The sequence below is a fragment of the Chlorocebus sabaeus genome, chromosome 6 (assembly GCF_047675955.1).
Source record: "Chlorocebus sabaeus isolate Y175 chromosome 6, mChlSab1.0.hap1, whole genome shotgun sequence".
NCBI classification, from domain to species: domain Eukaryota; kingdom Metazoa; phylum Chordata; class Mammalia; order Primates; family Cercopithecidae; genus Chlorocebus; species Chlorocebus sabaeus.
Window position 1 is genome coordinate 7,368,617 of NC_132909.1, and position 12,882 is coordinate 7,381,498.

Below are 12,882 nucleotides of genomic sequence, written 5' to 3' on the forward strand. Positions count from 1 at the left end.
GCATCCCTCATAGCTGCCTCCCCCAGGGCCAAGCTCAGATACTCCTCTTGACTGCATCTCTGCACCCTTCACTTCTTCACTATTTCACCCTTTCATCCAGTCATCCATTCATCCATCCATCCATCCATCCATCCATCCATCCATCCATCCATCCAACAGATATTTACTGAGCTCCTTCTCTGTATCAGGCCCGGAGCTGGGTGCTGGGGACAAAGTGTTGAGCTCATGGCCTAGCAGAGGGCAGGCAACATAGTTTGCTGCTACAATCCAGAGTGCTCAGAGCAAAGTCACAGGGAATCCAGGTCCCTGTGGGAGCCCCCATCTGGGACTGGGCTTGAGATGGAGTGGCTGGCCGGGGAGGTGGCTTCCCGGAGGAGATGCCCCCAGTATTGAGATGAGCAGCAGTAGAAAAGGGGACAAAGGGGTGCTCCAGGGTGGGGGCACAGACTGTGCAGAAAACCAGAGGAAAGGGGGCTATGGGTCCTCAGTTCCCCTGTGTCTCCATTCAGCCAGTGGTGTGTGCAGGTGCCACGTGGTGGCACGGCAGGGCACAGGGGAAAGTTCAACGTGCAGCCACTGTGGCCCCTGAAGGGAATGAGTGATGTGGGAGTTTTAGCAATGCAGGGCCTTGGAGGTCCTGACAGCCTGGGTCCCTGAGCAGGAAGGGAGTGCTGAAAGAAGACGGGAAGGACATCCCCACTTCCAGAGTTCCCAGGAGAGGAGAGGGACGGACCAGGCAGGGGGTCTGGTGGCAGCTGGTTGTCAAGAGCCAGAGCTTTCAGTATCATGACCTCTGGTACTTTAGCCGCCTGCGCCGCAGATGATCCTGGGCAGGTCAGCCCTATGGGAAGCCTCAGTCTCCCCACCTGTTTCTTGATGCTCCCTGCCCTTGAAGGGCAGCTGTGGGGGTACTTAGAGAGACAGGCGCTAGCATGACAGAGCTGGTCTATCAGCCCCCTTCCTCCAGGAAGTCTTCCAAAACAGCCCTCAGCCCCCTCTGCCTCAGCAGAACTTACAGTGCTGGGGATTTGGCCGGTGGCCACGTGCTGCCTGGTGGCAGCCAGCAGTATGCCTGGAGCCCAGGGAAGACTCAGTGCTTTTCAAACCGAACCAACATGGTGCCAGCACTTCTCTCCCTGTGTGCTTCTGCCTCCTGCTCTGCGGCACACAGGCCTCGCAACCAATCCTCCGACTCCCAGGCCCTTGTGCAGCTGATGGGGAAGAAGCCCCGGCCCCACGGGCAGATGGGGGTGGGGGAGCAAAAAAGTCCCTCCGACTCTTTGAGGCGCCATCCTTCTTCCTGAAACGGGAATAACGCCAGCTTTTATTAAAGAGGATGAGCCATCATGTATATTAAGTACTCATCCCTGGAAGGCAGCCATCAGAATAATAATTGTCATTGTTACCATCACCAGTGTCAATCAGGGTCCAGTCGGGAGAAACTGTACCATTCGGATAAACAGAGAAATTTTAGTATAGAGAACTGGACCAGGCACGGTGGCTTGTGCCTGTAATCCCAACACTTTGGGAGGCCAAGGCGGGAGGATGGCTTGAACCCAGGAGTTCGAGACCAACCTGGGCAACATGGGAAAACCTGGTCTCTATGAAAAATACAAAAATCAGCTGGGCACAGTGGCGTGCACCTGAAGTCCCAGCTACTCAGGAGGCTGAGGCAAAAGAATCGCTTGAGCCTGGGAGGTGGAGGCTGCAGTGAGCTATGATCATGCCACTGCACTGCAGCCTGGGTGACAGAGTGAGACCCTGCCTTAAAAAAAAAAAGAGAGAGAGAGAGAGAATTAGACAGCAGGCAGAGTTTTCTTAGTGGCACAGATGAACAAGTCATTTCCCCTCCTCGATCTCCTTTCTCAGCTGTGATGGGTCAGTAATTAGTATCCACCATACAAAAGGATCAAGTGCGTTAGTAGTTTTGCTTGCCTTTGCCATGGGCTTAACAAATCGATGCATAACACATACGAACTTGATTCCTCCATTTCCCCCCTTGTCTTCCTCCTAGGCTTTAAGCTTTCCAAGAGCCAGGGCTACATCTGACAGTGTTTCCCCAGCCCCTGCCACCTTGGCCTCCTGACATGCCCGTCTGGCCTTTGGTGGTGAAGGTCATATCCGTGTCTAGGCTGTGAGCACCTCAAGGGTGGGGGTTGAGTCCGATTACTTGCTCTGTTCCAGGACCCCAGCACACAGCAGGCCTAACTGCATCTTTGTTGAGTGAGTGAATGAATGAATGAAAATGAGTGAATGAATGATAGCTCAGCCCTCTTGGATTTCCACCAAGACTCTGCACAGTGCCTGGCTCAGAGCATTCAACAGGTGTTTGCTTGTTTCAACAGACTGAATGACTCAACAAACGAATGAATGATTTGAACAAAATGAATTTTGACTGACTCAACTTCACATCCTCCATCCTCATCCTTTCCATGCACGTTCCTTGAGCACCTACTATGTGCACAGCACCAGGCCTTGGGGATGTGAGATGAATCAGATGCAGCATCTGGCCTGGGGAGGGTGAGGGTGTGGTGGGGGGCGGGGTGGGAGTTCACAGTCTGGTGAGGAGGCAGACGTGTAAACACATCACGGCGACGTGCTAGGACGCCGTTAAATGCGAGTTTCTCTCGGTGCCACCAGCTCTGACTTGCACACCTTCTCAGCTTTGTAAGAGTAGGATGAGGAGCAGGTTAGCTTAGGGGCTGTGCTCTGGCCCTGTGCCCCCAGTGTGGGGGTAGCGGGTGTGAAAACAGTAAAAGGTCAGGAGCGGTGCCTCATGCCTGCAATCCCAGCGCTTTGGGAGGCTGAAGCGGGTGGATCACGAGGTCAGGAGTTCAAGACAAACCTGGCCAGGATGGTGAAACCCTGTCGCTACTAAAAAGACAAAAATTAGCCAGGTGTGGTGGCGGGCACCTGTAATCCCAGCTACTTGGGAGGCTGAAGTAGAGAACTGCTTGAACCCAAGAGGCAGAGGTTGCAGTGAGCTGAGATCGCACCACGGCACTCCAGCCTGGGTAACAGAGCAAGACTCCATCTCAAAAAAAAAAAAAAAAAGAAGAAGAAAAACACGCAAAAGTACACATGGCAGGCGTTAACAGTCTAGTTGGCCAGCATCACGGGCATACACAGACTCACATACACACACACACTCATGAACATACCCAGAACACACACTGGGCTAACTCTGCTGCCTGATGTGTCTTTGGCAGTCAGAGTCGTCCATTCATAGGAGACAGGTGAACCATAGGATCAGAAGGCCACGTGCACAGGAGGATCGCTTGAGCCCAAGAGGTGGAGGCTGCAGTGAACTGAGATCGCGCCACTGCACTCCAGAAAGTGGAGGTTGCAATGAGCTGATATTGCTCCACTGCACTCCAGCCTGGCAACAGAGCGAGACTCCATCTCAAAAAAAAAAAAAAAAAAAATGAAAGGCCAGGTTGGAATCCTCACTGCTCCACTAACTGGTTGTGTGGCCTTGGGCATAGCATCTGCCCTCTCTGAACCTGTCCTGTAACATGGGCTCATACAAACCCCTTGGTGGGCTTGTCATGTGGAAGGGATAAGATCAAGGAAGTGCTTGGAGAATGATGGTTAAATTAGCATCAGAGGACTCTGGGTTAGAGTTAAGCTGGAGGCCAAGTTGAGTTTAGCCAGGCCAAGAAAAAAGGGAGAGGACACTCCTCCTACTGAACAGTTCCTGTGGTTCCAGCATTAATCCAGGTGGCAGGTGCCACAGGCAAAATCATGCCCCTGTACAACTTATGACGTAGAGGAGAAGAGACGCTAATCAGATGAATAACAGGAAATGGAATTTCAGGGAGACGGGGTTATGAAGAAAATGAGTTAACATTGGCTTAGAGTGCCTGGCACATACACCAGTCTCGTATTAAAAAACAAAGCAAGGAGCCAGGCACAGTGGCTCATGCCTGTTATCCCAGCACTTTGGGGGACCAAGGCGGGCTGATCACCTGAGGTTGGGAGTTCAAAACCAGCCTGGCCAACTTGGGGAAACCCCGTTTCTACTAAAAATACAAAAATTAGCCAGATGTGCTGAGCAGGTGCCTGTAGTCTCAGCTACTCAGGAGGTTGAGGCAGGAGAATCGCTTGAACCTAGGAGGTGGAGGTTGTAGTGGGCCGAGATCATGTTACTGCACTCCAACCTGGACGCGCCACCAAGCCTGGCTAATTTTTGTATTTTTAGTAGAGATGGAGTTTCTCCATGTTGGTAAGGCGGGTCTTGAACTCCCGACCTCAGATTATCTGCCCCCCTCGGCCTCCCAAAGTGCTGGGATTACAGGCGTGAGCCACCTGTAGCCAGCCACATCAGGCCAATTTTTAAAACATTTCTTGCAGAGACGGGATTTCGCCATGTTGCCCAGGCTAGTGTCAAACTCCTGGGCTCAAGCGATCCCCCCCACCCCCCGCCTCGGCCTCCCAAAGTGCTGGGATCACAGGAGTGAGCCACGGTGCCTGGCCCACCTTGGGCTCTTTTGAAAGCCTTAGTTTCCTCCTCTGTAAAATAGAGAAAATTTCCATGTCCTGGAATTGTTGGGCAATTGAAGGATCTTCTGCCTCTAAAGTGCCAAGTGCCTGGCATGTAATGGTAAGCCTCCGTAAGGTCTAGACCCGTGGTTCTCAACCGGGGAGCTTCTGTCCCCCAGGGCACACTTGTCAACGTCTAAAGCCATTTTTGGTTGTCATGACTGGGGAGGGGAGTGCTACTGGCATCTAGTGGTAGAGACGGGGGATGCTACTCAACATCCCACAGTGCTCAGAACACCCCCCACAAACCAATGAATCACCAAAGAATTATCTGGCCCCAACATTCAGTGGAACATAGCATGAGCACGTATCCTAAATGCCCTCAAATATCCTAGTGGCCATGTAAAGGAGAAGGGGAAAACAATTAGGTGACATTTATTGTAACAACATACTTTACTTATAACAGTGTATCCAAAATGTTATCATTTCAACACAGAATCAATACAGAAATTATCAGGGTTTTTTTTGTTTGTTTGTTTGTTTGTTTTTTGTGTGTGTGACAGAGTCTCCCTCTGTCATCCAGGCTGGAGTGCAGTGGCAGGATCTCGGCTCACTGCAACCTGCACGTCCCGGGTTCAAGTGATTCTCCCACTTCAGCCTCCTGAGTAGCTGGGATTACAAGCGCCCGCCACCACACCTGGTTAACTTTTGTAGTTTTTGGTAGTGACAGGGTTTCACCATGTTGTCCAGGCTGGTCTCAAATACCTGGCCTCAAGTGATCTGCTCGCCTTGACCTCCCAAAGTGCTGGGATTACAGGTGTGTGTCACCATGCCTGGCATTTTTTTTTTTTTCTGGGCGGAGGGGAGACAGGTCTGTGCTCTGTCACCCAGGCTTGATCTCAGCTCACTGCAGCCTCAAACTCCTGAACTCAAGAGATCCTCCCACCTCAGCCTCCCAAGTATTTGGGACTCCAGGCACCCACCACCATGCCTGGCTAACTTCTGTTTATTTTTTTATAGAAATGGGGAGTGTCTCACTATGTCGCCCAGGCTGGTCTGGAACTTCTGCCTTGGCCTCCCAAAGTCTTAGAATTACAGGCTTCAGCCACCAAGCCTGGCTATAGACATTTAAATTCTCTCTTGTTTTCATATGGCATCCTTGAAATCCAGTGTGTATTTCGCATGCATGGTGCATCTCCATTTGGGCCATCCATGTTTAAACTCAAGTGCTCCTGGTCTATACCTGGCAGGTGGCTGCTGTCCTGAGTGGTGTGGGTTTAGGGTGGAGTATTTATTCCTGAGGCTCTTAGCACAGTACCTGTATCCACTCATGGTGCCCTTAATCTTTTTTCTCTCTCTTTGTCCTGCGCCACTGGCCATCACCCACAGGAGACCTGTGCCAGGATCCTCCTGTATCGAGGTGCCGACAAGGATGTGAAGAATAACAACGGACAGACCCCATTCCAGGTCTGGGGCTGCAGTGGATGTACTGAAGTCTCCGGGGCTAAGGAAAGGGTGACAGTGACACCCAGTGGATAAGGAAGGGGACAATGAGGAAAGCAAGGAGACAGCCTGTGGAGGGGGAGCTGGAAGAAGAGGGAGGGCGGCATTGTCAGGGTGGAAGGTTTGGGTCAGGCTGGGGTCCTCAGCATGTTTCCTGCCCTCTCTCTGCTCCCTGGGCCACCCTGCCCCCCGCCAACCCACCTCTACCCGCTCCCTCCAGGTGGCAGTGATTGCTGGGAATTTTGAGCTGGGGGAGCTGATCCGAAACCATCGAGAACAGGATGTGGGTGAGTGACAGGGAGCTGGGGCTGCACAGAGAACCTGGGGCGGCTGGGGTTTCATGGTAGGATGGGAGAGTTGGAGTACCTGACTTGAGGGCCAGGATAGGATGGAGAAAACCCTAGAGGACCAAAAATGTCTGGGTGGTGGTTGGGGGAGCAATTCCAGGCCCCCCGCCCTTTCTCATCTCTGTCTTTCTCCCTCATGCCTCTCTCCCACCATCTCTCGCCCCCGCATGGCCCCCTGCTTGCCTTTTCTCCCCTAACATCTGCCCCCCGCCGCCACTGTGCCCTCTCAGTGCCCTTCCAGGAGTCCCCCAAGTACGCGGCCCGGCGACGGGGGCCCCCGGGCACAGGGCTGACGGTGCCCCCGGCGCTGCTGCGGGCCAACAGTGACACCAGCATGGCGCTGCCCGACTGGATGGTGTTCTCCGCCCCGGGGGCCTCGACCTCTGGGGCCCCTGGCCCTACCTCAGGGTCCCAGGGCCAGTCGCAGCCCTCGGCCCCCACTGCCAAGCTCAGCAGCGGGACCCTCCGAAGTGCCAGCAGCCCCCGGGGTGCCAGGGCCCGCTCTCCATCCCGAGGGAGGCACCCTGAGGACGCCAAGAGGCAGCCCCGAGGCCGGCCCAGGTAGGGGAGGCAGCCCTGGCTCCACAGTCCCCAGCCCCGTTAAATCCCCTCCCCAGAGCTGTGGCTTCTCCCGAGGCCAGCCCAGCTGCCTTCCTCTGTAGGCCCTCATCCATCCCAGTCCCTAGTGTCACCGTGGGGTAAAGGAAGGGCCTTGGGAGCTACTGTCCCGACTCCACCCCCAGTGCACCACATGTTAGCTGGACATCTGCTCCACAAGGGCCCCAGGCAGAGGATACCCCAAAGAAACAGTGTCCCAACCCCTGGGGACAGAGAATGACAGGGTGAGGTGGAGGGAAGCCGAGCAGGAAGAGGATGGGGGTGGTGGCAGGGACTTGGGTGGGGGACAGAGAGGTCACTCTGGAGGGAGGATGAGGAGTGGGCGGGGGACATTCCGGGGTCAGGAGGCCCACGTGGCTAGAGGAGGGTGAGAAGGAGGTGGAGGCCAGCCAGGCGTGTCCCGAGGAAGTGGGGGAGAGGCTGGCAACGGCGGGCAGAGGAGTTGGACCTGACCCAGGAGGAAGCTGGGAGTCGCGGAAGGCTCGTGAGCGGAGGGATGACACAGTCCCAGCTCAGCCTCAGGAAGCTGAATCAGGCGGTGCGCACAGGACCGTGGGAGGGGGCAGAGCCGGAAGCCAGGAGGCAGGAGAGGGGGCTGGGGGGGAGCTTCGGGGAGGCAGAGGAGCCCCCAAATGCCCTCTTCCCTGGAGGACACCAGTGCTGGGAAAGCCCCTCCCCCCTCTCCCACCCTGATGCTCCGTCCTCTTCCCCCACCCAAGGACCCCTGTCCTCCCAGAGGTGTTCCCTCCCTCCACCCTATCCTGCCTCTCATGCCCTCTGTGTACGCAGCTCCAGCGGGACACCCCGGGAAGGGCCAGCTGGGGGCACGGGGGGCTCAGGGGGCCCTGGGGGCTCCCTGGGCAGCCGCGGGAGGCGAAGGAAGCTCTACTCAGCAGTACCCGGACGCTCCTTCATGGCTGTGAAGTCGTACCAGGCCCAAGCCGAGGGGGAGATCTCCCTGAGCAAGGGCGAGAAGATCAAAGGTACCCAGGGTGGAAGCAGGGCCTGCGCTGGGCTGGGCTGTGGGGGCGATCAGGGAAAACGTGGAGCAGAGAGCAGACCATTCTCAGATACCCGGAGGATCTCAGACCTCAGAGAGCCCTGCGGCGCCCCTTGAGCCTTGAAGGAGCATAGAGTATAGCTGAGATGACCCTGTCAGGAGGCAGTGCTGAGGCAAAGGCAGTGAAGTGGGCCGTGTCCCATTGTGGGACACTGATGGTGTGTGCAGGGCATGGTTGGAACATCTCACCAAATCGTCTCATTAGACTCCTCATGGCCCTTTCTGGGGAGAGAGGTCATGGGCCCCATTGCATGGTTGAAGGAACAGAGCCTCACACAGGTGAAGCAATTTGCCCAAGGTCCCCAGTCCAAGCCCACAGTCCTTCCTGCCACCTGGTGCAGAGCGTGAGGCCCAGCAGCCTTAACTTTGCCTCCTGCATCTGCCCAGGGGTCCTCAACTGAGAGACAAGCAGGATCCTACTTCTAGGGCCCCGATGAGTTGGCACATGTAAGATGCTTGGCCATGGGGAGGGCTCCCAAAACAGTGGTTGCCGTTATCAGGGTTCACCTCCCTTTGGTTTGTCCACCTTCGTTTGGAAAGTGGAGCCAGTCTCCCCTGCTTGTAGGCTTCACAGGGCTGCTGACGTGTTCTTGGATAGAAGGATGCTTTAGAGACGACCACTTGCCGCAGGTGTGGCCGTTAATATGAGGCATTGGAAAAATTCTTTGCCAGACTCTAGGCTGCCCAGGAGCCGAGTGGTATAGAGGTTGAGAGCCTGGCGGCCTGGGTTCAAATCCTGGCCCCACCACTTCCTAGCAGGGTGACCTCAGCCAAGTAACTTCTCTGGGCCTCAGTTTCTTCATCTGTAAAATGAGACCCTTATGAGGATTAGAGGAGTCAGAGCATGTAAAGCGCTTAGACCAATGTTTCCTACATAACAAGTGCCACATAAGACCCATCAATTGGCCGGGCGCGGTGGCTCACGCCTGTAATCCCAGCACTTTGGGAGGCCGAGGCAGATGGATCACCTGAGATCAGGAGTTCTAGACCAGCCTGACCAACATGGTGAATCCTCATCCCTACTAAAAACACAAAAAATAAAAAATTAGCCAGGCGTGGTGGCGCACACCTGTAATCCCAGCTACTTGGGAGGCCGAGGCAGGAGAATTGCTTGAACCCAGGAGGCGGAGGTTGCAGTGAGCCGAGATCACGCCACTGCACTCCTGCCTGACTGACAAGAGTGAAACTCCATCTCAAAAAAAAAAAAGCAAAAAAAAAAGCCATCATTTTTTTAAGTGGCCCCTACTTTAGGCACTTAGAGGAGAGAGACCTGGGCCCCTGGATAAGTAGGGAAGATCCTACCGTAGAAGGTCAACTTGTGTGAGGCCTTGAAGGGTATTCAGGGGTCAGAGCGTCAGGCGGGCTGTGTAACTGCATGTGTTACAAAGTCTCTCTTCCCATAGCCTGAGTTCCTGTAGGTGAGGTCATAAGTCATTGGTCTCTGGGTCTCTAGGGCTCAGTTTAATGACCCAGCACACAGGAGGCTTTAATGCACATATGTTGAATGAATGAATGAGTGAATGAATGACCAAATTCAGGAGCTCCTGTGGAGGCCAGGTGCAGCTCCTTCAGGGCAAGCTGCCTGGGACATAGGCACGTGGAGTGGGAGGAGATGGGAGAAAAGAAGGGTGAGCTGAGGCCAGAAGTAAAGGACCTTCCGGGCAGGCAAGGACCATGGGCAGTATCTTGCTGAGCTACAAGCTCAATGTTTCTACACAGGAAGAGGATATGCTGCCTTCTATTTTTATATCCTCGTCTTCCATTAAGAGGGACTTAATTGCCTCAAAGCACGCCCACATCCACGATGTCACTGAGCTTCACACAACCCGATGAGGTAGCCGACTCCTGCTACTCTCAGAATCAAAGCCCAAAGTCTTAACCTGGCCTCCAAGCTGCCTGTCTGCCCACCTGGCCAACCTCATCTCATGCGACTCTTCCCTTCACCCACAAGGTTCCAGGGGCCTCATCCTTCTCTCCAATCTTCCAGTGCCCCGAGCCCTCCCATCCCCCAATGTCCCAAGCCCTCCCATCCCCCAATGCCCCAAGCCCTCCCATCCCCCAATGTCCCGAGCCCTCCAGTCCCCCAGTGCCCTGAACCCTCCAATTCTCCAATGTCCCAAACCCTCTAATCCTCTAATGCCCCAATCCCTCCAATATCCCAAAGCCCCAAGCCCTCCATTCCCTCAATGGCCCAAGCCATCCAATCCTCCAGTGCCTGAGCCCTCCAATCCTCCAGTGCCCAAGCCCTCCAATTCCCTAGTGCCCCAAGCCCTCCATTCCCCCAATGCCCCAAGCCTTCCAATCCTCCAGTGCCCCGAGCCCCCCAGTCCTCCAATGCTCCAAGCCCTCCAATCCTCCAATCTACCAACTCCTCCATTCCTCCAATGCCCCAAGCCTTCTTATATGTCAAACTCTTCAAACATGCTGTTCCTTCTGCCTGGAAAACTCTTCCATGCTCTCTTTGCCTCCCCAGCTCCTAGGATCCTTCAGGTCTCAGTCTATATGTCACACCTCAGGGACACCTCCTTGGACCCCTTTGCCATCTATAAGTTATATACTTCCATCTGGCTTCTCTCCAAACACCCTCTTATTGTCCCTTGAGCTCTGACCCCAACTTCCAATCATGTAGTCACTTGTACAGTTATGCCTCTATTGGCGGCTGTTCTGGAAGCTCCTCAAAGGAAAGAAAAACATTGATTATATTCAACTGTGTCTACCCTGGTACCTGACTCATGACTGGCACTAAATAAGTATTTTTTAAGTGAACAAATGATGGATTACAAGACCACCAAGCCAGGCATGGCAGTACCAGCCAAGAACCCAGTCCCCTTGGCAACCCATCTCCTGCTCTCTTCCATGACTTTCAGCTTCCCCTCATTTAGTCTCCCCAGATGCTCTCAAGGGAGTCAGTTTATGGAGAGGAATACATCTGATGGCCCCAACTCAACCCCTAGCATAGCTGGAGTCATCTCCACGCGAGGGTATTCTCCACATTCGCTTCAGCTTCTTTGTCTATAAAATGGAAAAACAGTTGTTACCTAGCTGGGTAGGCATAAGGGTTGAACAAGGAAGGAAACTATGTGAAGGGCTAAATGGGGGCAGAGTCATGAAAATTGCCAGAGAAATTGAAGACCATGTGTTTGCCACTGGTGCCCTTGTCATGCCCTGAAGCCCTTGCATGGAGAGGTAGCAGCACATGAGTGACTGAAAGCATGCCCTCTGGAAGCAGACTGAGCTGTGTTCAAATCCAGATCTGTCCATTACTAGCCTTGTAACCTTCAGCAAATGATCTTGGCTCTCCAAGCCTCAGTGTTCCCATCAGTAAAAGGGGGATAAAGGAAGTGGCCCCTCTTAGGGTTCTGGCCCAGGTGAGAGTTGGATAAACATTAGCTGTTCTTATCATGCCTCTCTGTTTTTCAGCAGCAGGCATGTAACAGGCAGCCTGTGATGTTTGCTAAATGGGGAAGCGGTGGGGCCTGGGAGGGTGGGCAGGGGGAAGTGGCTTCCGTTAGGGGAGAGGGAGAGAAGGAAAGAGGTGATTCTAATCTCTTCTCCATTCTAGAGCCAGGAGAGGCAAAGAGAGGCAGAAAGAGGGGTCTGGGGACAAAGGACTAAAGATTAAGTGGCAAAGAGACTTTGGGAGGTGGCAAGGACAGTGGTGGGAGGGTGAAGTAGAGCTTGTCCCCCCATCTGTGATCTAAGTCCACAGAGCCTAGGAGGATGACAAGGAATTACACAACTGAGCCGTGACCAGTTACCAGGGGAGACAAGGACCAATTGTGGACCTGCCCCTAACCTAGGAAGACCATGTTATGGAACACAGCCCTCTTCTCCAATGCCTCTGGTCCTCATTGGATCCAGAAGCTAGAATGCAAGAGTGATATGATTGGGTCTCCCCCATATGATTGGGTCTCCCCCAAGCTCCTTGCTCCTTCCTCAGACGTTTATTAAGGATGCCATTGGGCTGGGAGCTGGTAACTGTGGGAAGGCTGTAAGTTGAGTGTGTTGGCAGTTGAGCGGCATAGAGACACAGAAATGTCTCTTTGTCCCCGTTCCCCATCCAGTACTTAGCATCGGGGAAGGAGGCTTCTGGGAAGGCCAGGTCAAAGGTCGTGTTGGATGGTTCCCATCTGACTGCCTGGAAGAGGTGGCGAATCGCTCTCAGGAGAGTAAGCAAGGTAAGGTGGAACCCCCAGCCGTGTTCAATGGACCCTAGGATTCCCATGTCCATTCCTTTCCCTTCCTAATGAGGGTGGGGTACTGGGAGGTAGATGGGAAGACTTGGGCCAGGAGCTCTAGGGTTGGGCTTGTGGTTTCCAAAACAAGAGTCCAAGGTTGTCTGTTGTCCCCCTGCAGAAAGCCGCAGTGACAAGGCAAAGAGACTCTTCCGGCATTATACCGTGGGCTCCTACGACAGCTTTGATGCCCCAAGGTAAATGTCCTTACACCCTCGGGCAACCCCCCTCACCCCAAGTTCCCTTCACAATGTATGCCTTTAAGTATTTCCATCACCTCTAAGCCCCCTTTCTAATCTATTCCTTCTAAAGTTTGATCCAGGGGTGGGAGAAGCCAGAATTAGCTTCAGACAGCACAGCCCAACCCCAAACCATCTTCGGCAGCCACTAAGACTGCCCGGCTCTGGGGTAGCCAGAGACAACGGAGTGGTCAGGGCAGGGCGGGGATGCCTGGGGGGCCGGGGCGCTCTTATGTCTGGCTGGCTGGAGGCCCTTGTCTCCTTCATGTGCCCCATCTCTGTGCAGTCACGTGCAGTGGGAATGTGTGTGTCCCATGCACCAGTGTGGGGAGGGTACTGTCAGGGCCGGGTGGGATGGGGGTGAGGAGAGAGGTGCACTGACACCTTTCCCCTCCCTG

At 54.3% G+C, this 12,882-nt stretch overlaps 1 protein-coding gene across 6 annotated transcripts in view; it reads left to right on the forward strand.

Annotated features, from left to right (window-relative positions):
* SHANK1 (SH3 and multiple ankyrin repeat domains 1) overlaps nucleotides 1–12,882 on the forward strand; it is a 60,052-nt gene that overhangs the window by 8,802 nt on the left and 38,368 nt on the right. For all 6 annotated transcript variants that reach the window (XR_005238366.2, XM_007997683.3, XM_007997682.3 and 3 more), the window contains 6 exons: nucleotides 5,872–5,949; nucleotides 6,206–6,272; nucleotides 6,563–6,893; nucleotides 7,740–7,933; nucleotides 12,075–12,188; nucleotides 12,367–12,442. Coding sequence is in view for 5 of the 6 variants with exons in the window: in XM_007997683.3 (XP_007995874.2) it covers nucleotides 5,872–5,949; nucleotides 6,206–6,272; nucleotides 6,563–6,893; nucleotides 7,740–7,933; nucleotides 12,075–12,188; nucleotides 12,367–12,442 (860 nt within the window). In the remaining variant the exon portion in view is untranslated. The remainder of the gene's footprint in view (nucleotides 1–5,871; nucleotides 5,950–6,205; nucleotides 6,273–6,562; nucleotides 6,894–7,739; nucleotides 7,934–12,074; nucleotides 12,189–12,366; nucleotides 12,443–12,882) is intronic.